Raw genomic sequence first — 24,197 nt, 5'->3', positions numbered from 1 at the left:
AATATCCACTCTATTCTCTTCGACCGCTTCCTCGCTAGCACAAGCCTTTCACTGTCCCTTTCCGGTACGCGCCAGCTCCTTGTACGGTTACATATCAATCTGTAAGTTCTTCGCTCCAGCTCTCAAGCAACCTTCGTAACACACTCCAGCACCTCCAACCCCCTAAAGTGCTTGCATCACATAATACCCACCGAGCGCAAAATCGACAATTATATCTGCGGCCTTCTTTCGCTCTTCACCGCCTCACAAACGCACACCGGGCAATGGCTTTCTCCAACCGCTACGCTCTGCTCGACCAGTTCGCCTTGGAGACCGTCAGCAAGCTGCGCAGCCTGCCTGAGCAGGACGACGAGGAGAGTATGGTCGCCGCTTTGAATGCGCAGGACGAGTCCGACAGCGTCCGCGACGCTGAGTGGATAGCTGAGAAGACGGCTAAGCGGGTCGCACGTGCTGTTGACGGCGCTTCTGCTCCGGCTGCCCCTGGCCGTAGGATATCTTGGGCAGATGAGTGTCAGGCTGAAGCTGAGGCTGATGCAATGACTGATGCTGGAGTCAGTGTGGAGGTGGAGGCAGATTGGGAGCGCGCCGAAGATTCCGAGGACACAACATCTCACATCAGGCACTCAGACACTAAGCTTGCCACTACGAAGCGGGGCCTTGTCCCTGAATGGGATGACTACATTGCCGGTATGCCTGTCTTTTCTGCTCAAGCTCCGGATTTCGCCCCGGCTCCGTTCATGCATCTTCGATACACTGTGGAGTCTTCATGGTCTGCGAGCTCATCAGTCAGAACGCCAAATCATGCCGCGGAAGCTTCGTCCGACGCTGGTGAGTCGAAAGCCACTACGGACACTGAGCTGGAGGAGGTCATTGCGGTACAGGAGAAGAAGGAGGAGGAGGAGGAGGAGGAAGAACAGGAGACAATCAAGACATCCGCCGATCATGAGCGAGTCGAGAGTTCTGCAGCTATGGCTGAGGACGCGCCGATCACTCCATTGAAGAGCAGAAAGAGGCGCATCCAAAAAGCCACCAGGAAGGCTGCCACCGCGAAGAACGTTGTTGCCGCCACAGAGTCTACAGATGCCATCGTAAAGGCTCATACCAACACCTCGTTCATGGTTGAACACGCCCAGGCTGCGACGGGGAGGACAACTGAGGCTGGCGATCCTGCTCAAGTGTCTCCCCACTCTGGATCAGGGTCTTCGGTCGTCACCGCACCCAGTATTGAAGAGCTCCCAAAGCCCACTCTCCATATCAATGGAAAGACGGCTTTAGTTGATGTTGGAGATGCCGAATTCTCGATCGCAGCGCCCGAACCTCAAGTCGAGACTCTTGGGGGTGTTGCAGATCTTCAAGATGAAGACATCACTCCGGAGGATGTATTTGTCGACGCAACGACAGGCGGGAGCACTCCCGTGGTCGCTATGGAGGACCTTCAGCCTTCAAGCAGTACTGCGCAGGAGGCACTCGAGGAGCCTGTCCTCGAGATTGATGACGCTATGACTGCCGCTGCCGGCGACAAAGTCTCTGCCCAAGAAGCAGGAAACTTTCTGCCCAAGCCTTCAGTTCCTCGCAAGAAGAAGAACCAGACAAAGGCGCAGCGGAGAGCAGCGAAGGAGGCTGCTGCTGCCGCCGCCGCCACTGACGCGGAGTCTAATGTGGCAGCTCCTACGTCCGGCGGTGATCCTGTGGTTGATGACCAGGGAGTTGGAGCAAAAGAGCAGGAGGATGAAGATGTGGAGATGCCTCCATATCCACTAAGGAAGAACAAGCCTTCTGGAGCACTGCGCTGGAAGACCAGCAAGGCTGTCGCTGCCGCCATGGGCCGACCCATGGAGCTGCAAGCCGGTAGCCACTTTATACCTTGGTACACCGTGTTGGCCATGATCACAGGGCAGCTTTTCGTGCTGGTGGTTGGTATCTACCTGATGATGTGAGGGTAGATTCGTTGGCTCTTCGGCTTAAAACCCATTTTGGGCGTTGGGTTTTTTCGCGGGTACAACACTGACACCGAGCGGTGCTAGGCATCCATTAGCAGCTCTGAATCTCCAGCAAGCCTTTTCAATTGGGTTCCTCTTTCTTTCAAAGTAGTTCATATGATACCACAATATTCTCGATTCGGTCCGTCACGTGCGCTTGTCTCAGTGACAATTCAATCAAACTCCAAGATCACAAATTCGAAGCAAAACCACAATCCCTTCCGTTCTTATTTCCTGCCCATCCCGTCCACACCCAATGATGCTCTTGCCGTTCGTTTCGCCCAGCGGGCTTAAGATGTCACGACCTGCGCAGGTGGTCTGATGTTGCTCGGTGCTAGCGCCAAATCGGCCCAATTCGGATGGAATCATGCCACTTTTGGTTTTGGAAACGTGCGCAGATGCTGGGGTTGATTCGGATTTTGGTTCGAGAACTGGGAATCGAGGCATGTGACTTATTACTACATAGGTTTGCGACGTCGCACATGTTGTGCGCCTGCGGTTTTCCAACTCCCTCGGGTTTGTGTCGCAACGACGCGCTGTTCTGTTTTTCTCATAGGCTCTTACGGCACGTTCGACGACTCATTCGGTATTGCGATAACGTGAGAAGTTCCATACTCCGGACTCTTCGCATTCCTTTGTTCACGGCATCGTATACGTCAGCCGCCAGACCAGCAGCAACAGAGCCTATCGATACGACTCGCTCAAGCCCCACGATGTGGTTCACGCGTGGCTTCTCGCTCACAAACTTCGTCATCGGCACGTCGGCATTGAGTTTCCAAGTTTTCGTCCTGTATCCATGGCATGAGCAGCTAGATGAAGAATTTAAAGAGCTGAGGAACGAGCATGCGAGGTTACTGGATGAGACGCACAAGCAGCATAGAGAGGAACTGAGGGGAATCAGAGCAGAATTAGAAGCGCTGAATCGGGAGAAAGGGAGGGGATGGTTCCGATGAGAGATGCGTTAGATATATGAAAGCGCGGGTGTTGCGGAACGTTGAAAAAAACAAGGCATTATACATTGTAAGCAACTGGTTTGAACTTTTCATTTTCGCTCACGAGGGCTGACCTTTAAAGAAGCGACGAGAGACGTCGAACAAGCCTTGAATTGCAGCCACAAGGATACCCAAAACCACTAGAAATTCTCCATGTTATTCATTGTTCAGCCTGACGATAATTTTTCCTACTTCACTCTGGTGTTGCAAGGCTTCAAAAGCAGTAATCGCATCTCCAAACTCAAATTCCTTAGCAATGACAGGCCTGATGCCATACTGCTCGGCGAACTGTGCGAATTCGGCCGTTGCATCCCGATTGAAGGCTACACAACCTTTGACTGTTCCAACGTCAGTACTGACATGTCATGAATCAGCATTCACTTACCTGTTTTGCCTCCAAACAGCAGACTTGGCACAATCTCTCCGGGTATGTCTTGAGACGCACTCAGAATCCCAATGACGCTGACCAGGCCACCTCTGCGGACACTGTTGATAGATTTCATCAGCGTTTGAGCGCCTCCTAGCTCGATGACATGATCAACGCCCTTCCCTTCTGTGAGCCGGAGCACCTCTTCGTCCCAATCCGGATGCGTCGAATAATTGATGCCATGCGTGGCTCCGAGTTCTTGGGCCAGCGCAAGTTTCGTATCTGAGGAAGAGGTAGCAATTACCGTGGCTCCCAAGGCAACAGCAATCTGATAATGTCAGCAGCCAAATTATTACAGTACCGCTACAAGATGCGCACCTGGATCGCAAAACAGCTCACTCCGCCTGTTCCTTGAGTCAATATCGCCTTGACTTCCAGTCTCTTCCCATCTTTCCAGGCGCGCGACTCTCTGCTCAACGACGCATCAAGGCCTTCTCTGATCGCACTCCACGCCGTTACTCCTGCGGTCGGTAGAGCTGCATTCTCCCCAGCATTGAGATGCTTAGGCGCCTCAATCACTCGCTCGTCGGGCACAATTACCCATTGCTGCAGGATGCCTGAATGTTTGAGTTACTATGTGTCGGAAAGCTCGAGCGGACAATTACGTACCATCCGAGCCTGCTGCGCCATACACTTTGCCCAAGTCAAGATTTCTTACATCTCGTGATAACCATTCGTTGGGGTCGAGAAGCACTTTAGTTCCTTCGCGACTGGCCCAACGCGATGAAACACCCGCAGCATAAATGACACCAGCACCGTCACAACATGGAACAAGATTCGGCTTGTGGTTGCCTGGATATTGTGGGAGCGTATTGCAACGAGGAGGTCGCGGTAATTGAGCGAGGTGGCAGTCAAACGAACTAGCACTTGGTAGTCTCCCGGAGTTGGTACTGGACGAGAAAGTTGCTCGAGGTGAGCGATGGAAGACGCGTGCGCAGGTACGGTCCAGGCGAGGTTACTTTGCATTGCAGTCATGTTGGCCGCGCTGCAAGTCGATCTTCGCAATCGAATGCCGATCATGGATTCGAACAGCCTGCATCTTTTGTTTCCTCTGAACGAGATCAAGCATGCCGTTCTGCTGCTAGAATAAGCTTGGTGTGGCTATCGTGTGGTGCGATTCTGATGTTTGGAATTCTAAGCTTGTTGATTGCTAAGCTGAGTGATTGCCAACGCCGATTTTTTGATTCAACCCATATATCAACGCGCATCTTGTGTAGCAGGGGTAATCAGAATCAGAGAGATGAACTTCTGCTGATCTCTTGTGTACTTTGTGCTTTTTGAATTTGTTTTTGATACGCTGCAACTGAGGCCCGTAGTCGCTACGTGGAGGATAGCCTGCTGTTCAAAGCCCCTGCGTGGTGGCTGATTTCTGGTCAAAGCAATAGAGCAATTTTGGAGACTGTCAAAGTTGGCTTGAGATTGTTGATGTGATGCTGAAGTAAATAAGCTAAGCCGAGAGGTGATGTTTAAGGCCGCATGCCTTCTGACCATAGGAACTATGGCCCAACTAGAGACTGACTGCTAACGTGTCATAAGAATCTAGCTAACTATATGCTGGCTATATGCAGCAGAAATTTGTTATCAATCTGTATTTCAAACAAATTCTAGAATTAACGATAGAAAATACAAAAAATCGTTTAGAACGCATTTAAGATAAAGTTAAAATGAATTATTATAGTTATTTAAACACAGCTCTGCTTGGTATACTAAGCATCTATTAGATAGTAATGCTTACTTTGACAGTAAGCCTTACAGTTAAAACAGTGCCTACTACTAATACTGGTGTAGAGATCAGACGCTATAGGTAACTATTACAAAGTTTACGTTCTCTAATGTGTTCTTAACATGTTCTAAATGTGTTCTTAGTATACGTATATAAGATTTATTTCTATCAGACCTACCTCTATGCGTTAGTCTATGGTCAGGCCCACAATTTTTATGGTTAGAGGGCCTGCGTCCTGGATGATGTCTCAATCAGGGTGGACTGACGTCATCACCTTCACAGCTTTTCTCACTCTCACACAGCAGGATCAATGCCAGTCCAAACCTGGCACCCGGATACGAGTAGTGCAAACAAAGTTGCTGTTCCCCGCTATTTTCCGGAATATTGCATGCGCGTTCTACGCGAACGAACCAAACACTCTGCGCCACATGCGGTGTTGTCAACCGGATATCTATCCCATCCAATCAAACTCAATAATCTGTCCTTCATCTACCGACATGTATCATCTAACTCGAACAAGCTTCTTGCAGCCCGACTCACTACAATGCTGCCTGCCGCTGTCATGGTTGGCGCAGAGCTAAACATGCTTGATAGCCACAAAAATAATAATTTAGGCAACCTACAGGTCCTCGCTACGTGATCCTCCGCGTCTGGAGATGTTGATCAGCCCAATTAGCAGATTTCTTTGTTGAATTCCATTGTCGAAGACCTCAACATGGGTAGGGCCAATAGGCAGCTCGAATCACGCTCACGGAACCCTGCAGGATCTTGAGCTACTAGCATTCGAAGCGACGTACGGACCATGCACGAAGCATTGGGAAATCATGATGAGGATTCTATTCAGCCGACGTCGACATAACTCTCACTAGTTCTGCGGTCGTGGTAGCGTGGAAAGTCGCCCTGAACGAGAACAAGTAGTCCAACAAAAGAAAATTAACCCCGACTCGGCTTGTATTTCGCAAAGGAATGCTCTAGCGAGCTGGAGAATTGTCGCATGCAACCATGCGAAGCAGGATTGCCAGTGCATCACCCTTTGCTTAATTAAGCCACGTAGATTTTGCCCGCGGACATCACAACATGCCATATTTGATTGGCGCGCACCACTGAATTCATCCAGCTAACCAGTAGCCAGCGTTTGCCAATTCAACATGCGTGCGTGATGCAGTATGCACGGCACACGAAATGTGTTCAGCGAGGCTCTATTCAGCAAGAACGCAGTGTAAATAAATAAGCGTCTGCATAAGTTTTAGAATCATCAACTCTTACGGTGCTCTTCATACCTAACCATAGACTTAAGAAAATTAACAGCCTAAAGCTTTTTTACACTTTTTATCCTATCTAGTCCTCAGGGTATCTTTCCCACCATTGGCGAGATGTCAAATACAAGCCCAGTGCGAATGCCTAGCGAGCTTGCCATGGGTTATACTAAGATTGAAACGATTCTTGTTGCTCTAATTGGCACTTCATTGATCGCATACTTCGTCCTAGTGTGGTACGAATGGCGCCGACTATCGCATGTTCCAGGACCTTTGTGGGCAGGCTTCACCAAACTTTGGATGGTTTATCAATCGCAACAGCGCAGGCAGCCGCATGCATTCAAGGAGGCGAATGATAGATATGGTAAGCAGTACTGTCCTCGCAGGCCCCACCTAATCGACTCACAATGCAGGCCCACTCGTCCGCGTTGGACCCAATGAAGTGATCACGAACGATCCAAACGTCCTCCGAAAAGTTATGGCTGTGCGCTCCGAATACACACGCGGAAATTGTAAGAGCGCCGCCTCCCATGTCCAATACACTGCTGCTGATATGAGACAGTCCACAAAGCTTTTAAATTTGACCCTACACGTGACAATTTATTCTCGATGCGCGATGAAGCCGCTCATACAAAATTGCGCGCGAAGATGGCTGCTGGAGTAAACTCGCCCCGCTACAAGTCCTTAGATCTCTGCTTATACAACCTTAGTATTCCGGAAAGGAGAACACGTCCATGGAGGGGGTCGTAGACGAACGGGTCGCAAGTTTTATCAATCTGATCGAGGACAAATATCTTTCCACAGCAAAAGAGTTTCGTCCAGTGGATCTCGGCGAGAAGACATCATTCTTCACCATGGATGTAATTACCGACTTGGCCTTTGGACAGCCCTTTGGGAATCTAGACACCGACAGCGACGTGTACGACTATCTAAAGATAACCAAGTCTTCGCTGCCAATCATGACAGGTTTGTCTGATGTCCCTGAAGTGGCAGTAATACTTCAATCTCGCATCTTTCGAAAACTTTTACCTTCCGAGGCTGACAAAACCGGCTTTGGTGCTTTTATTGGGTATGTAAAACCTTCCCATGGACTGCGTAGCTTTAGTTGACAATCTCATAGAGTCGCCAAGAGACTTGTTGCAGAGCGATATAGCCCCAATGCTGAGTCCAAGTTTGACATGCTTGGCTCTTTCAAGCGACACGGCCTTACCCAGGAAGAGGTTGCAGGAGAAGCGTTACTCCAAATCGCTGCTGGTCTTGAAACAACGGCTGCGAACATTCGGACCGTCATGCTCAACGTTCTCACTAATCCTAGCGTCTACAGAAAGTTGCAGACTGAAATCGATCACGGTATTGCTTCGGGGAGAATCTCTTCCCCAATCACGGATGCCGAAGCCCGTAACATGCCATACCTGCAAGCTATAATCAAAGAAGGTCTCCGCATTATGCCGCCTGCTTCGGGAGCCCTATTCAAGCAGGTACCTCCAGCCGGGGATGTAATCGCCGGCAAGTTCTTGCCCGGAGGTACGCAGATTGGGTTTTCACCGCTTGGAACTCAGTACTCCAAGGATACGTATGGCACCGATGCGGACCTCTTCAGACCAGAGAGATGGATTGAAGCAAGTCTTGAGAAGGCTCAGGAAATGACGAGCACGGTCGATCTCTGCTTCCACTACGGGAAGTATCATTGTCTCGGCAAGCCAGTCGCGTGGATGGAGTTCAACAAGTTCTTTGTAGAGGTATGAGGGTATCAATTTCTTTATGCATGACAATTGTTGATTCAGAAACAGATCTTCCGAAGGTTTGATTTCAGTGCCTGCCGGCCGGATAGACCGGCCACACTGTCCAATGCTGTAAGCGTGCCCCATTCGCCTTTACAATCGTCCAACACACTCACGCTAATTCAATCATAGGGGATGTGGGTTATGGAGGACTTCTGGGTGCGCATTGAGCGTCGAGGCACTGCTTTGTAGGTCGTTAGTGAGAGAACTAGACCAAGAAAGGGGTTTCAGCCGTGCTAGACTGCTGCCAGGCGGTCTCGATTTGTATCCACTCCCCCTCTCCACAGAGAATGCAGCATTGCAGTATTGGTCGAAAGCATTTGAATCCGTATTTATTATAAGAGCGCATATGAAGGAACAATAGCATCTGCATTGATTGTGAAGCATCAGGAGCATAATTCAATTCCTGAATGCGGACAGCTGCATGAGTAGCATATCTAATTCACGGTTGCTAATAGTTTCTCGCCTGCGCATTTTTATGGATTTCAGAACGTAGTTCGTATTGGATGATCTACCATTGAATAAACACGATTATGTCGTCATTGGTGTGATCTTTTGTTGGGTTTGAATGAAATGCTTGAAAAGAAGCGGTTCTACTGCCTGGATAGATAACACACACGAAGAAGTAAGTCCGAAGCTAAAGGAGAGTATCTAGTTAGGAAAAGAGCTGTATCATATGAAGCTCGTCATTTCTGCCGACTATGCGCGGCTAAAGCACTTTGACATCAATGTCTTATCGTTAGAGCCTGATGGCGTCAAGGAAAGGACGTAGGAGGCATCAAAAGCACCAGCAGACCAGCCTACATATCCCAGGTAAACATCGCTGTTCTTATTGATCGAAGCAATGGCTGCGCAGGTGTCTTGCTCGCAAGAAGCAGTGTTGCCACCGCCAACTTCGGACAAGATAGCCTTACGACCGTTGCTTCGGAGCCAAGTCGCAAGCGGGACAAACGAGTCCTGAACATGATCAGTAGTGCACTCTGCGTTTGTGCCACTGTTGTCCGAGTCCAGGTAACGGTGAATATCGAAGATGATCTTGCTGGTAGAACCGTCCGCATCCTTAACGGTAAGAAGGGCTGGGCCACTGTTCTGAACAAAGCTGCCAGCAGAGGTGTAATCGGTACCAGGGACAAGAATGTACTGCGAAGTTGCGCCAGCCTTGCGGATAGCAGTAACAGCGGCTTGAACAGATGTAGCCCATGATGTCATGGTGAGATCATGGGGTTCATTCATCAAACCGAAGGCGATGTTCTTCTCCGATGCGTATTTCGTGGCGAGCTTCGACCACACGTCGGCAAACTCAGCGTCTGTAGGTCCACCCTGGCCGACAATCGCGCCATTCCAGCGTGCGTAATTGTGCAAATCGAGAATGCAGAGAGCGCCGGTGGCCAAGCAGCCCTGCACCAGGTTGTCGTATGCAGCGCCAACTGTGGCGTCGATCGAACCACCAAGCTGGTTGTTGAGGAGATGTTGCCAGCCGATGGGCAGACGGAAAACATTGAGTTTATCGTCAGTCGCGAAGTGCTTCATCTGGGCAATACCGTTGGCACCGGGGTCAACGTAGGAGCCTCCGCAAGACCCATCGGTGGAACAGCCAAAATCGAACCCAGCGATGTTGACACCAGCATACTGAGTCTTTCCCGAAGATCCAGAGGTGCTCCCAGCAGCAGTTGGCACAGGGCCATCAGACTTTGTCGGCTTGCTCGGCGACGCCGCTGGCGGTGTGGGTATCGCTGAATTGGTCAGTGAAGGTTCAAATGTTTGTCACTCGATGTCGTTTTTACATGAAGATCGTGTGATGGTCAAAAGCGTCGTTGCGTGCGTTTTGGCTGCAGCGGTGATCTTTGCGGTAGCTGTAGTCTTCACCGCAGTTGGGGTTTTGACGGGAGTGGCAGCGCCGCCAGGTATGCATTGAGAATACCATTCGTTCTGGTATTGGCAGTGGAAGCCAGAAACACATGAGGTAGCACCGGTCCAGCCGTCTCCACCACACTGTGAGTATGCGGTACCTTGTGCCGCGGCAGCAATTGCCACCAAGGCGGAGAAGGCAAATGAATAACGAGCCATGATGAAAATGAATGGATTTTGAAAAAAGAGTGAAATTTGAACTAGTCAAGCGCAACAGCAGGAGTAAAAGAGAGACTCTGGGTAAGACAATGCTGCAGACGAAGATGCCTGAGGGGAAAAGAGGTGTTTTAAGAAGTGCCGAGATGCATGTCACTCTCGTTGTGCGGTCATTTCTCATCTCCGTATCTCAACGCGCCATGTGGGGTATGAGGCCAATGAGGTGGTTGTGTACTGATACGGACAGCATCCGTCTGCCCGTTAATTGGTGACAATTACCCATGGCCGTTTCATGTCAACTAACGGGCTGCTCCGTGCACCGCGCAACGGCATCGTAATTGCTCCTTACCACACTATGTCCCGAATCCAGAAATTTTCATCCACATCTGCCGAAATAAGCTCGTGAGATGGTGGGGATAAAAAGCTTGGTAAGCTTGGTTCTATTCGACCACCAGACACAAGCGTCTTCTCTAATGATCTCGACTCTGAGACGGACCGACTGTCAGTCTGCAACGGTTTCATCATTTGACAATATATATATACAGCGCAGCAATGTTGCTTTTTTGTGTCGTTCTGCGCGCTCCGTCGCGATATTTCTACATTAGAATCATGACTGAAGCAGCATATTTACATGTCTGTACCTGCAGTGGTACGCATCTAGCGGCCACGCCAGCTCTTGTACCGATGGTGGTGGGGGCAGCAAGGCCTGAGCCCCATAAATGCCTATTGAAAACCTCGACAAACGAACAAAATTTTGACGTTATAAAGATATTCCCGTGTCTCTTGAACTACTCTCATCTTGCTTAGCACAACGACAGTAGAGCATTCGTCATGCGCGGCAAAGGTTCCAACGTCTGAGAATATGCAGAACCTCAATGTTCATCGAGAATGTCTCAGATATGGTTAGACAAGTCGCCAAAACCAACGATATTCTTGCTGGTACTATTGAGGGAATTGAAGCAGCCTTGCTCTTATCTAGATTGTACCTAACTATGTATGCGTGATAATATTGACTGGTACGATCTCTCAAACCGGGTTATCTACCCCAGGTAGCTGAGTGGGATCAATATCAAGAAAGTTGGGTTCCGTCAAAGCTATCCACAATAATAGCCAAAATTCTCGGATTGACACGAGCTGCACTGGCGTTGATTCGCTCACAGTCCCGAGTCCACCACCTTGACTCTCACATGTCTCCCTGTTTTAGCAACGAGCTCGGGCCTATGGATCTGTCTGAACAATTGAACGGATCGCGTCTATGTTACGGAGGAGCATTTCAAAAGTCTTTCCCCCCCCCCCAGTCAACGCACGGGGCAGTCAGGGGTAATAGGCCCGATTCAATTCATCTCAATCAGTCCTACGTACATCTCTGCCCTCTTTGTACTCATTTCCTCCTTCTAACTCAATGATCTTTTGGATATGAATTAGGATACGTTCAATCCAACTCTGAATCTTTTCTTGAGGTAGTTCATCCCAACACTGTTTCCATGCCTGAATAGACTGAGCTCTACTCTTAGGTGCTCCTTTCCTTGTTGTACGTCTCTTCATCCAGAACCAACAAGGCTCAATAGCATTCAGATCTGGTGAGTTACCACACCAAAGTAGCTGTGCTACGTGCTCTTGGCTATATACTATACGTTGTATATAGTAATTATAAGCAGGTGCTTTGTCCTCTTAAACTAGAGTGCTAGGCCTCTCTTTCATACACTCCTTTGCAAAAGGAATCAGCTTTGGCCGCATAATAATAGACTGGTAGCGCCACCAGTCTATACCTAAGCCTTTGCCTCGTGATAGCTTGCCATTCTTTTAATTCCATCTCTATTGAGGTTTCTTACCAGGCTTTGTACGTAGACCAAGCCTTGCCATACCTGTCTCAAGCTCCCACTTCTCCTTCATCAAAGGCTCTATCTCTTGGTTTAACTTATTAATCTCTCTTGTAGCCTCTTCCTTCTCTTGCTTTGTCTCAGGTGTCTAGCAGTGACAAGGACCTTTCTTCTCATATGTGAAGCAACCCCAGAACATAAACTCAGAGTAGCCTTTCTATCTCTCCCGAATACAGCTTTTAACAATAGCCTCATCTACCTTTCTCCAGACTCTGTACCCCCCACGTCGATGAAGGAGTACTATAGCAGTCTCATCAGTCCAGATAACGTTCTTCCAATCCTCAATAGTCCAATCTTTATGCTCAAGACACCACGCTAGCCTCTCCTTCCTCATCTGTTTCGTCAACCCAGGTTTCCTTGTTGGCTTTGTCTTCTTGTAGCCTGCTTTTCTGAGTACTCTCCACACTGTAGAGGCTGAGATGTCTAGGCCATCTTGACTAAGATCGCCAGCAATATCAGCACAGGTCTTCTCTCTACCATAACGATCCCGTCTCACAAGGTTTACAACCTTCTCAAAGGCCTCCTGCTGTTTTGAAGGCCTCCCAGATCGTTGTGCATCTTCAACGTGCTTGTTTTCTAATCAAATAGGCCTGACAGCAGGATCAAAGCCTCTCTTAATTGCTTGTGTGTAGATTGAGTTAATTGTACGCTTCTTAACACTAGTTAATTAAGTTATCTCTGAATTTGTCTTCCCATCAGCCTTATAGGCTATAATTAGAGCACAAGTTGCAAGATCAAAGACTGGCATAATAGAAGTAGATAGAGTAGATAGAGTAGATAGGGTAGGTGGGGTAGAGGAGGATAGAAGAGAGAAAGCAGAAAGAGAACACGTCATGGAAACCCGGGCCGATTACCCCTGACTGCCCCGTGCGTTGACAAGGGGGGGGGAAAAGACTTTTGAAATGCTCCTCCGTATACTCGCCTCCACTGGCAACAGCTGACTTTCCACTTTCCAAACGGTCACTCTCGTGATTGACTAGGTGAGGCCAATACGAAAGGCTACTTATACAGTAATGCTGGGATCGCTAGCCGTATGCTTGACTTAAGCTGCATGCAGCTACTTGTCTGTCTCTTTCTGAGACGCTTGATGGCATCGTGCGAATTGACCATGAGCTTCGATCATTGCCATTCTTCCAAGAAAGGATCAGTGAATCTCTGAACCTGTTCCCAAATTCGAGATCGGAGATTGCAGGAGGAAAAATTATCTCCATTACCTTCCTCTCTTCTCCCGGTTCAGGCAAGCTTTCTCGCTTTTTCTTGGCTTGAAAAGGTAGAAGAACTGGCCAACGACCGTTTTGTCGTTATTTTGGCCACGGCTCGGCGATGCGTGTTGCAACTAGGTAATTCAATTGGATCGATCTGTGCCGGCTGCCATCGAAATTAAAATTGGGATAATCTCCGGATTACTCGCGGCCGGTGCATCCAGACGCGTTTATCAAAGCGCGTAAAAACACGAAATAAAAGCGCCCACCAACTCTAAACCCAGCTTGACGATACATTACGTAGCCCTACTATCCTTTTATGCAAAATTTGGAAGAGGTCAATAGGACACACAGGCTACTACTAAACGTCGCACTGAGATTATGTTGGCAAAATGAAGGGCAACCCCAAGTTTGACGATTTTGGCCTGCATGCTTTCCTGGCCAAAGTATTCAGACTGATTGTTCCTTAGTTGTGACAGGAAAAGGGCAGGAAGGCGAAGGGTCGGTGCTCTTCAGCCGAACATTAGGAAGTAGAGGACCTCTGTTGTTGCATTCCAGGCGGACGCGCAAGGCAGTTCTGGATCATCTGTGAAGCTGAACAGAGTACTGAAGGGGAAGACTACGAGAAGATGGAACTCATACGGTAGGTCGATGGCCAGATATTCCACTCGAGTCTTGAATGACGACCCGAAACACCCGTAGCGAGAGGAGGTAACGAAAACGTAGGTAAGCTCAACCCCAAGTGGGGCGAGGATAGGGACAACAAGCGCCATGCTTGTGTTGTCTGGCTGCATTGAGTATGCAGCACCAAGAACCACGATGTCGACTCTTACCATCGATTATCTGCATGTTACCTAGGGCAGTGGGAATTTGACGCCTTTTGTGTGGTCCCGTTAGGGAGTGATCTGGTGGCATACAGCTGAGGCGATATAAAGCGCAAGGAGTACTGCAGGTGGGGCTATGTCGAAGGCCACTTTGGGGTATAGACTGGGCGTGGCATTTGTGGGCACGCTGTACCGGCAGGCTAAGTGTTACCTCCGAAGGTGGTTCGGCAAGAATGGAATACTATGAACCCCACGTTCTTCGAAAGACAACATAATCAAGTTTGTGTCGCTTTCTCTTGTTGCTGAATAAGTATTGGCTGGACACAACATGGACTGTACTCGTCCTATGACTAAAAGATATCCCTCCAGCGGAACGATACCAGCGGACGATGAATCTTCGGAGCACCGCAAGCTCCGAAGGCGCTCGCTTGCGCCATGCCGCAGCCAGTATGAGCCAGCTGGCCGGTGGCAACTGGAGATAGACCCAAGCTCACAGGGATCTTTAAGAGTCAAGTGGTCGTGCCTGAGAGTGCAGTATGAGGCGAACAATCACTGTTGCGTCTATATCGCCTATCACTTGAGCATGCAATGGCACCTTCTTGGCTTACGAGGTAGGTTAGGAGATATTCAGGTCTTCTTATTGACATTTATTATGCTACCTTAGTAGAGAGCGCTTTAGAGGTCTTAAATAATAAATTCGGCTCCTTCTCGCTTGGTACGCTTTTGCCCTGTGCGTTTGATCTGAATCACGATACCTAGCTGGGCACGGCGACTACCTGGAAGTTGTAGTTGCACACCGTAGCGGAGTCAGTTATCTGGATTTTGTTAGCTCCTTTCACAACACAACAACAGCGGATGTAAGTGACATACCGGGATCGCTCCGTAGCCACCACCAACCATGGTGCTGCCGTCCCAAACTTCGAGCTGCACCTTTCCAGGCTTGAAGTTCGGGCCAGTAAACTTGAGCGCATTGTAGCCCTCCTTCAAGTTTTTCTGGTCGAGCTTATTTCCATTGACGTTGACCACAGCAACCAGGTTTGTCTTGCCCTTGGCTACAAGGAGGATACCACTTACAGCATCTTCAGCAGCTGTCTTGATATCGGCGGATTTGGGCTGCTTTTCAGTGCCGCAATTGGCGTCCACGGTCATTGTGTGGTGCCAAAACGCACCCTCAACAGGCTTGCCATTTGTAGGTACCATGTTTGCGGTTGTTGTGTCACCAGCCTTCCATGCCTGAATAAAAGCCTTCATGATCGGCCAGTACGCTGTGTGCGGGCGGTCCTTGATGTTCGCCTGGATCTCCTTCGCAAGAGTCATAGATTCAGGCCAGGTGTTACCCATGTAATGACTCTCACCAGCATCGTTCCAGGACTGGAATTGCAACATATCAGGCTGCAGCTCCAAGGCTTGACCAAGACGGTATTCTAGGTTGTCTTCGCCACGACGGTACCAATTGTTGCCCTTGTCGATGTTTTTGTATTGCAATGGGGAGATGCCCATCATGAACACCTTGCCAGCAGCATGAGCCTTGTTCTGGTAGGCGTTGTCCTCTACCATGGACACACGCTTTTTGCCTTCATAAGTGGGGAGCCAGGAATTCCAGTTGAAGACTCCATCAATGTTGTTCCGATTGGTGAAGGCGTTGTCGGGACTCACGTTCTGAAAGAAGCCAGGAACGATGAGAATATTACCGGCGCCGGCTGGGTTAACGACGTCCTTGAGTCTTTGCCACTCGGCGTCCTTGACATTATCACCACCGAATGTGGAGACTAGGGGCCTTCCGTTGTACTTGTAGTAGGACTTCCTCTGCACGTGATCTTTGAGGTAATTCTCGTACTGGTCGGGCGTCTTCAGTACTCCGTTGTGGTCAAACGAAAAGAAGAGCCCAAAGCCAACCGTATCAGCGTAATCGAACAGGTCGCTGACAGTATTGGTTGACCAGGATTGGAACTGGTCTGCCAGAATTGTTAGAATATATCCTATCGGCGAATGAACAATGGGATAAGAGCAACTTACCAAAGTTGAGCGCGAAGGCATCGATCTTCAGTTTCATCGCATCGTCAATGTCTTTACGGCTGTGTTCGGGGTTGATTTGACCGATCATATAGTGGGCAAACCTAGGGGCCAAATGTTAGCAACTTCAGTATTGCGCATACAGAGGCACTTACACTGGCTTGTTCTTGGTAGCGCGCTGCTCGACGGCCAGACCCGACCCCAGGGCAGCCAGGAGACCAGCAACGATGGTGGTAGTGAGCTTCATGATCACTTGCTTTGAAATACTGATCGTGTCTTGTTGTTCCGTTTGCTTGCGATTGCGAACCGACCTTATATACCTACAGCGGCCACTACAAGGCTGGCCGTCATTGAGCGTGGAAGGCCTCGAAACACGGGCCTGCTTTCAGGCGTGCAACCATGGGTCGCCGCTCCATCGATAGATTTCTGCTTTTTTCACCCTCCATCGCATAGACCCTCGAAACATTGGGGCTTTGCTGCGCTTGAACGCAGCTTGCAGGAAACCGTGGTGCAAAGTCCGGATGGCGCACGGGTGAAAAAGCCGGTGGTGGGGCATTATGACGGCTGTAGTGGTCGACGGTACGTAGTGTCAGAATCTCAGGGTCGCCGACTGTCGTTGCGCTACGATATAATGTGGAACATGTGTGGTGGAGTAGGAAGCCAGACTTGTCGGCGAGGCAGCTCGCACCAAAGCTACCTAGAAGGGAAGGAGCCATAGCGTCAACCAATCAGAGCAGACTTGACTAGCTGTGCGCTCTTGTCCGCTCTTCTACACCGGAACTTGGCACTGACACACGTGACTGACCACTATGCTCAGGCCGCTCCTCACAGCTGGCCTCGTTACACCGATAGTCCACACCTTCCAGTATCTGTTTCTGAAGCTTGGCGATGTACACTCGCTGCCCTTTTTTCGTGTCACCCACCCTTCTCAGCTTCCACGATGAATGCTACATCATCCCCTCAATGGATGGAAACGAGTCAAGTAATGAAGCTATCACAAGATTGAGACGCTTGAAAGCTTGTTTCTAGCATCTGCTACCTCCCTTCTCTGATTCTCAATGCTGAGATCCTCGAGCTGACCCTAGTCCGCCTATCCGACCCACCAATCGAGACTTGTCTCGCCTTCCCACCCTGCTGCCCATCGTTAATTAAGGTCTTCGTTTAGCCGATCATACCAGCTATTTTGGTCCAACCAGGCTCATACTCGTCGTATTCATGCTCGTATCTTTTTACGTCTGTAATTTCTCTCATATTAACGACGTCTTTCTACTTCCGCGTCCGAACCTTACGGAAGTTATACGCATCCAACCTCAGACTTTTGAGTGGCGAATGCAGCTCTTCTTCGTTCACAAACCTCGAGCAGAAGACTTCATCGATCAACCCTAAGGCCAGTGCAACCGCCGACTTGAGTAATTCGTCTAGTATTTCGACGGTAGGACAGTGGATCAAGGTGGAGTGAACAATGGCAATTTTAGGAAGGCGGCAGTGACCGTGTGGAGAATACGGATTATCGGACCAAAGTTGCCGCTTAAGGTGCTGACGCTAGCAAGGTTGGATGATGGATGTCGTGCATAAAGAGTGGGGTGCCCATAAGGACTATCAAATCTACTGGTGCCGTTGGTCATGTCTGAGTTTGAGGAGCTGATAGTCCATCATCTTGCCAAAAGCTAATGATGTGCGCTGGAAAATTCTATAAACTTGTAGACTAAGATTTCGGGAGTCACGAAGTTTAGTGAGTCGCCACTAGATATTTGTGCTGTTAGGCGTACCGCGACCCTCGTATTATGTGGATAGACTAGACAATGGACCCACGAATCTTAGCAAGTCGACAATGAATGTCTGTGTTTTCAGGCGTACTGCGAGCCCCGTATTAGATGGGTGGACTTGAATCGAGGCTTACCAGCTCAATTTGCATGATTTCTAGTCCAAATATCTCAGGAGTTCATCCCAGAAAAGACTACTACTAGGCTAGTTAGTTTAGGATTGCAAACAGTATTAAAGCTTGTCGATGGAAATGTACGTAGTTGTGCAGGGGCGTAGAGGCTGGAGCCTCACCAGTGGTGAGCTTCCGAGATTGAGAAGATATGTGCTCATCTCCACTGACATGACGGGATGGAATACGACAACAAGTCAAAGGCGGATCATTACGTGGCGAAAAGCTCCTACCATTGTTCAACTGCTCCAAACGTCTTTTAGGAGGAATTTAAAGGCCCATGACCTGCGCTTTCTGCACCCTCATATCGCGGCCTCAAATTGTCTCTTTGCTTCAGCTGTGCCCTATCGTGCGATCATGTGTTTCCAAGCGCTCCCATCGTACCGATCCAGTATCGAGCATTCTGAACACAATTCTGGACTCTCATGTCGCAGGGCAGGCTTGCTTGTCTGCCGTATACCTAAGTAGTCGACCAGTCAAGTACCGGTACTCGTGCAACGTCGTTACGAAAACCCTAGTAAAGCTAGTGCCCGTCCAAGGACGCAGATCGACTAGGTGTCAAATTCATAACCGAGCCAATCATCAAATTTCTCGACTTCCCCAGCGTATGCACGTGTTCGTGTGGAAATTTTTAGTCACAGCTGTATGCTAGAACGCAAAGAAACTAGTTGAGATATCCTTCAACAGGATCTCTGCATTCTCCTTCGGCCCACAATTCGACTGGAAGCGCCCGCGGGCCAGACTCAAAGTTGCCAAGAAACCCATCGAAGATGACTCGACTGTTGCTGGGGTTTTCTGGTCAGGGGGAAGGGCAGGACCGCTCATGCGAAGCTCGCCATCAGCGCCACGGCTCTCAGCTTGCAGTAAGGGCTCTTTAGCCTCGAGAGTTTTTATCTTTGGGCGCGATAAAATGGGTTGAGAGCTGCTCGACTACACCGGCCACTGTAACGATGCCACCGTCTGCCTTAAGAGGTGTCTCGGTCGCTGCTTTCGTCGCAATTGCATGACTGACCAAGAAAGGACGGGGGATCAGGGTGGGATCGCTCTGCATCATCGGCGACAGGACACGGTCGATACATCTTCAGACGCTGACCAGCGAGAGAGATCGAATGCCTCGGCCATAGCCGTCTCTGCAGAGTAAGTAGCTATGATGAGTGTATTGTCTCGGTAAGGAGGGGGTGTGAGGTATACGAAAAATATAATGGTCGTTCAAGTTGAAAAAGAAAACAGAAGAAAGTCAAAGCAATGCGCAGGTTTTAGCAACGTAGAGAACTCATCCTAGTTCGTGTTGAGCTTGTTGCTTTATGGTCGTTCCCATAGACACGTTTTCGTCAACCGTGTGCGCACGGCACGGTCTTGGGTTCATGCTCTTCAGGTGGAGTGAAAAACAACAAAGAGAAAAAAAAACAAGCACAACTAAGTGGAAGGTTAGGAGGCAGAAGATAGCTACTTTTGCAATCTAGAGAAGAGTGCAAGTGAGTTCCACCTTTGGTGAAGCTGATTAGAATGCTAAAACCACGACGAGGACATCTCAAACCCGTCACTAATTCCTTTCCTGACCATCAAGTAGCAGCACGAGGATTTTGGGTCATGTTTTCGACTGTGCCCAACGTTCACAGGCTGAGAGTGGTAGTGTATTAGCATCGCAGCTCCAGGACCCACAGATTTCTGGTTGGTAATCAAACAGACACGTGACAAGCTAGGCGTGTTGAAAGCGACGCACAAGCGAGACAATGCCCGTATCTGTCCACCATTCCTCACCAAGCATCAAGTGTTTGTGCTCGAAAAAAAGACGTGGACTTTATGGCAATGTTTGTCATGTTTCCAGGCGTATGCCGCGAAGAAGGGAGTGAACTTACTCGCCTGCATTCGTGCGGACCTGAGAAATTGCCGCAGGGTCTTTACAAGCGGCCACGTAGTAGGTGTAAAATGCGAGTCATGTCGCTCGAATCTTGGAAACCTTGTCGTGCGGGAATAAGGTCAGTCCCATTAACTGCAGGTGGCTGTGAGTATCCCGCTCCAAGATGTGGTTTTGTAAAACCGAACTCCTGTCTGGTGGGTTTCCTTACAAGAGGAGTACGCTGCTGGCGGCTAGCTTGTTGACTTTTTTGCAGGTGAGCTATCAGATGTGTACTCCATACAATGGGGTCCGTTGAAAGGGCTGACATTTTTTAAAAGTTTCTAAGGGGTTTGACCTTTGGAAAAGATCGCTAATCGCTCAGTGCAAGGAATCTTGCTATCAGCCCGTTCAGCGGCCTTTTTTATAAGACAGTGGGATAGGCATAGGTGGACACATCCTTCTGTGGCTTGCACCAAAGGCTGATCTTCTAGCCGCTGTAGCTGAAAGGTATATATATCATCCGTTGACAGAAGGGCTCGCGGCGTGATATTGAATCCGAGTAGCGGTTGCGAAGACACGAGCGTGCCTTTGATCGGCTCGGGTTTCGTCTTCGCACGTGCTGGGCAGACGTTTCAACATGCGACGGCCACAGTTTGTGTTAGCTGCTGGTGATCGCAGCGAGCATGGTCAAGGTTGCTCCAGCAGCTGTAACTCAAGCATGTTAGTTATATTCTCAATCTTCAGGCTGTTCTTGATCACATCACTAGTTTCATCTTTCAGAGTATGGATGTATGCTCAATAAAATTCGCGGCGTCGGTGCACGTGCAGCTGCCCTACTGACGGCTCAAAGCTCAATGCGCACGGGTCGCGGTTCCCAAATCGAGCGGCAGTCGTGATGAGCGGGGTAAGCAGGACTCTGGAGAAGCAATGTTTGCGGGACGTTATGGTAGCGAGCAAATAGACGTGTCACAAGTGTGGCCTATATAGGCTCGTCAGTTACCCAGAAACTCGGTAGGATGATCGCCGCTAAGTGTCATGCGCATATATACAGCGTTAGTAGATCACCGTCTGAACTAGAAAACGGACCATTTGAGATTCTTTAAACGTAGAGCATCGATTACCACCAAACGTCGAAATGCTGCAGGGTGAGCATGAATGCACTGCAGGCTCGCAAGTTTAGCCCTCCGTACATAATTATTGCCGGATCACCATCCATCTGAGCTATTCCATCTTCATCTCACATCATGAAACCCACGTTCGGCGTTATCACTGACGGAGTTATGGTATGCGCGAGAACGGCTGTTTCAGAGCGCGCTTGCAACCCATCTTGTAATGGCCTTCCGCTTTACGAGGGTTTTCCCTGCAAACGTCTGTCTTTTGGCGAAACTCCCTGCGTTTTGGCAAAGAAAATAACGTTCAGAGGCATTTCGATATCCGCAGACATAGTATGCTTTAGATCCATCGATATTATTCCAATCATCCCAAACATTTTGTTCTTTCCCTGTGTAGCTCCCACTTTGCTCTGAATCGAGATTCCACCCGGCTTTGCTCGATGCGCAATGGCTGTCTTTTTCATATTTTTCGCCCTGATACAGTTAATCTTCTCAGTCTCTGGCACGGAATTCACAAACGCTAACGCCCCTGCGCCGTTCCATTTAAATGTAACGACTGGTGGGATATTCGACGATCTGCCACAATGTTCTGTAAGTACAACGCACTGAATTCCTCTCAGTTGTGTCCTGCGGTCGGTAGCATGACCAGTTGCGCTACTATCTGTGGGAAAATTATGAGAAAATTGTATATCCAAGTTTTTCTAACGCTTGGAGATCCTAGCACACCTGCAGTCTGGCTGTCCTCGAGTACAGCGGATGTGATCCGGCAGACCAGAATTGTATATGTGGCGACCAGGAAGTCCAATATCGGCTTGATACATGTTTTGACATGTATTGCTCTTACCCAAACTATTATGGTCAGTATCAACTTAGCGTCCTCGATGCCTTTACCCAAGCAGTGAGCCTGACTAGGAATAGCGGGAAAATATTTCCTTCACATAGCATGCGGTACCGAAGTCCGCGATCAAGCCTCCATGTTGACGACGGCAGCAATTACTACAGCAGGTGTCGCTCTTATTGCTGTGTCTCTACGACTCATCACACGCATATCCCCGTTCTCTGTAAAATGGGGTGCGGATGATTGGGTGGTGACCGGTATCGCGGTATGTATGAAAAGGCTTTCAACAATACAACGCTGACGGATTTGCAGCCGGTTGCAGCGTGTCAGCTTATGTTCATACTAGCAAGTAAGTCTCTTTCTTCACCTATCTTTACAGGTCCCTAAAGTACCACTAGAGAACTCTTTCTAACCTGCACGAAGTGGTGTACTACGGCTTTGGACAGGACATCTACATGCTGTCGCCTGCTGCGATCTCGAATGCTGCAAAGGTGCCAACACTTATACCAAACGAGAAAGCGACTTATAGACTGACCCTAGCAGTTCTGGTACTTCAGTGAATTGGCTTTCGTCATACTCACTTTCTCCACCAAGATAGCCATTCTCTGTTTCTACCTCCGCCTTTTCCCGACGGGGGAGATTCGAAACGTTACCTACCTGCTGATCAGCGTATGCGTAACAGCCATGGTATCAATATTCTTCGCTCACCTGTTCCAATGCTGGCCAATATCCTATCGCTGGCGCATGTACTTGGGTGACGACGCAATGTATTCGGAAACCCCGCCGACGTGTAGAGTGGACAGACAAGGCCTGAACTTCGCCTTTAGCATCCTCAATCTCGTCATCGAAGTCGTCATAGTCTCTCTACCTATTCCGAAGCTTCTCAAGCTGCAGTTACAATGGTGGAAGAAGATCGAAGTCGTGTCTGTCTTCGCGTTTGGGTTCATGTACGTCGGCAGCTGTACGGATACTGTGTTTTCTGTGACTAATACAAAGCGAGCAGAATTACTATCATCGCCATCACGCGACTCTCGATCACGCTTACAGCGAGTTATTCTTCGAACTTCACATGTAAGTCAACAATACTTGCGCTCCTAGCCCCAACGCCGACTGCGTCATGTCTTTTATTTCTCCTTGTCCACACATACAGCTCAAGCGCACAAGCTAAGGATTTCAACAGATGAGGTCGTCCCAGTATTGTTCTGGTGCGCTATTGAGGTCTACATAAGCATCTTTATTGTCTGCCTCCCGCAGGTCCATCTAGTTGGCAAAGCAGTTTTCCAGCGATGCTTTAAGACCAGAAGGATAATGATTGAGACTAAGGAAAAGGCAATGCTAAGTTACGACTTGTGATAGGCAGGCCTCACATGTTTTTTAGCAATGCTACAACGTAGATGAAATGCAAGGCATCTCATCTATGCTCTGTTCTCTTACATCATCCCATATAGCAGTACTCTTATATCTATAATCTATAATGTACAGCACACCTAACACTGTGTCACAAATGGGTTTCTCTTATCTGCAGACTGAACACAGTTCTATACATACAAACCCAGCGGGGTTTAAGACAGTACTGACGCCCTACCTAAAGCAGGTTGTAAGTGTATCAGGACTACACCGAGTAGTACCAACCTGTGGCTAACATATTGTACAGCAAGAGGACTGTTTCCAAAAAAACCCTGTGGCATTTTGGTCACCAGTTGCCTTCCCTTGTATATTCAGAGCCTGGCAATGCATGGCCCTGGCTTCATCGAAGCTCTTAACTTGCTAGTACGGTGCGCCAAGGTTTCTCCGCATATCCATCTAGAAATTTCTCTTGAACACGGTTCCTGTATGTATAGCCTTTATTTTTTCAATCATGCGTTTACTGTGCAGGATGTTTACCAAAACTCCAGAGTCTTCGATGTGGGTGGATGTTTTTAAACGGATGTAACGTTGATTGTTTTGCTTCCTTAGTGCCCCTTCTGTTAGAGCACCGCGGAAGGTACAATCACACTCTCGGTTATGAGATAATCGTGTGTTCGGGAGATTGAATGTGTACAAGGACAGGGTCTTTGTGCGCTGTTCTCAGCCTCTTCTCATCTGCCTAGCTTCCGAAGGACGGTTCCACCATCGTTGAGCACTCAAGCCAAGTCTCGGCGGCAATCACTGAAATTTAACTGCGGCAATTTTTCTCAAGTGGAAAAGCTTCAAAGGTAGGCTCTGTATAATTGGGAATAGGTTTCGTTCCTGGGCTTCGACACAGCTGTGAGGTACGCGAGACTAACCCTTTGTCTCCATTATCTTGGACCACACGTTCGCATCGTTCTCTAAAGCTTCAATGACAAATCAAA

General features: G+C 48.9%; 6 protein-coding genes across 6 annotated transcripts, besides 11 other annotated features; 3 read left to right on the top strand and 3 right to left on the bottom strand.

Moving 5' to 3' along the window:
- Positions 1–263: 263 nt before the first annotated feature.
- Positions 264–1,937, top strand: EKO05_0010838 (uncharacterized protein; the record flags this gene model as incomplete). Its single annotated transcript, XM_038947325.1, has 1 exon — positions 264–1,937. The coding sequence occupies one exon, from the start codon at positions 264–266 to the stop codon at positions 1,935–1,937; it is 1,674 nt and encodes a 557-aa protein (XP_038793776.1).
- Positions 516–549: a tandem repeat.
- Positions 880–920: a tandem repeat.
- Positions 1,938–3,127: 1,190 nt separating the features above from the next.
- On the bottom strand, positions 3,128–4,373 carry EKO05_0010837 (uncharacterized protein; the record flags this gene model as incomplete). Its single annotated transcript, XM_038943624.1, has 5 exons — positions 3,128–3,309; positions 3,357–3,666; positions 3,717–3,955; positions 4,008–4,190; positions 4,256–4,373. 5 exons carry the CDS (start codon positions 4,371–4,373, stop codon positions 3,128–3,130), a joined length of 1,032 nt encoding a protein of 343 aa, XP_038793775.1.
- A 2,163-nt stretch (positions 4,374–6,536) lies between these two features.
- Positions 6,537–8,350, top strand: EKO05_0010836 (uncharacterized protein; the record flags this gene model as incomplete). The annotated part of the gene is made up of 7 exons (XM_038943577.2): positions 6,537–6,741; positions 6,791–6,889; positions 6,940–7,037; positions 7,088–7,446; positions 7,498–8,116; positions 8,168–8,230; positions 8,291–8,350. 7 exons carry the CDS (start codon positions 6,537–6,539, stop codon positions 8,348–8,350), a joined length of 1,503 nt encoding a protein of 500 aa, XP_038793774.2.
- Positions 8,351–8,857: 507 nt separating this feature from the next.
- On the bottom strand, positions 8,858–10,225 carry EKO05_0010835 (Cellulase; the record flags this gene model as incomplete). Its single annotated transcript, XM_038943632.1, has 2 exons — positions 8,858–9,891; positions 9,943–10,225. 2 exons carry the CDS (start codon positions 10,223–10,225, stop codon positions 8,858–8,860), a joined length of 1,317 nt encoding a protein of 438 aa, XP_038793773.1.
- Positions 10,226–11,481: 1,256 nt separating this feature from the next.
- Positions 11,482–13,016: a mobile genetic element.
- Positions 11,609–11,817: a mobile genetic element.
- Positions 11,609–11,835: a mobile genetic element.
- Positions 12,044–12,186: a mobile genetic element.
- Positions 12,263–12,666: a mobile genetic element.
- Positions 12,266–12,678: a mobile genetic element.
- Positions 12,272–12,528: a mobile genetic element.
- Positions 12,290–12,678: a mobile genetic element.
- Positions 12,853–12,922: a tandem repeat.
- A 1,867-nt stretch (positions 13,017–14,883) lies between the features above and the next one.
- EKO05_0010834 (uncharacterized protein) lies at positions 14,884–16,388 on the bottom strand (the record flags this gene model as incomplete). The annotated part of the gene is made up of 4 exons (XM_038943521.1): positions 14,884–14,943; positions 14,999–16,083; positions 16,145–16,245; positions 16,297–16,388. The coding sequence occupies 4 exons, from the start codon at positions 16,386–16,388 to the stop codon at positions 14,884–14,886; spliced, it is 1,338 nt and encodes a 445-aa protein (XP_038793771.1).
- Positions 16,389–22,000: 5,612 nt separating this feature from the next.
- Positions 22,001–22,939, top strand: EKO05_0010833 (uncharacterized protein; the record flags this gene model as incomplete). The annotated part of the gene is made up of 5 exons (XM_059637856.1): positions 22,001–22,129; positions 22,177–22,213; positions 22,288–22,355; positions 22,408–22,811; positions 22,861–22,939. 5 exons carry the CDS (start codon positions 22,001–22,003, stop codon positions 22,937–22,939), a joined length of 717 nt encoding a protein of 238 aa, XP_059493839.1.
- Between the last annotated feature and the right edge of the window lie 1,258 nt (positions 22,940–24,197).

This window comes from Ascochyta rabiei, chromosome 20 (genome assembly GCF_004011695.2).
Source record: "Ascochyta rabiei chromosome 20, complete sequence".
NCBI classification, from domain to species: Eukaryota; Fungi; Ascomycota; class Dothideomycetes; order Pleosporales; family Didymellaceae; genus Ascochyta; species Ascochyta rabiei.
Note: the sequence above shows the minus strand (reverse complement) of the source record. Positions and strands in the feature narration are given on the sequence as shown.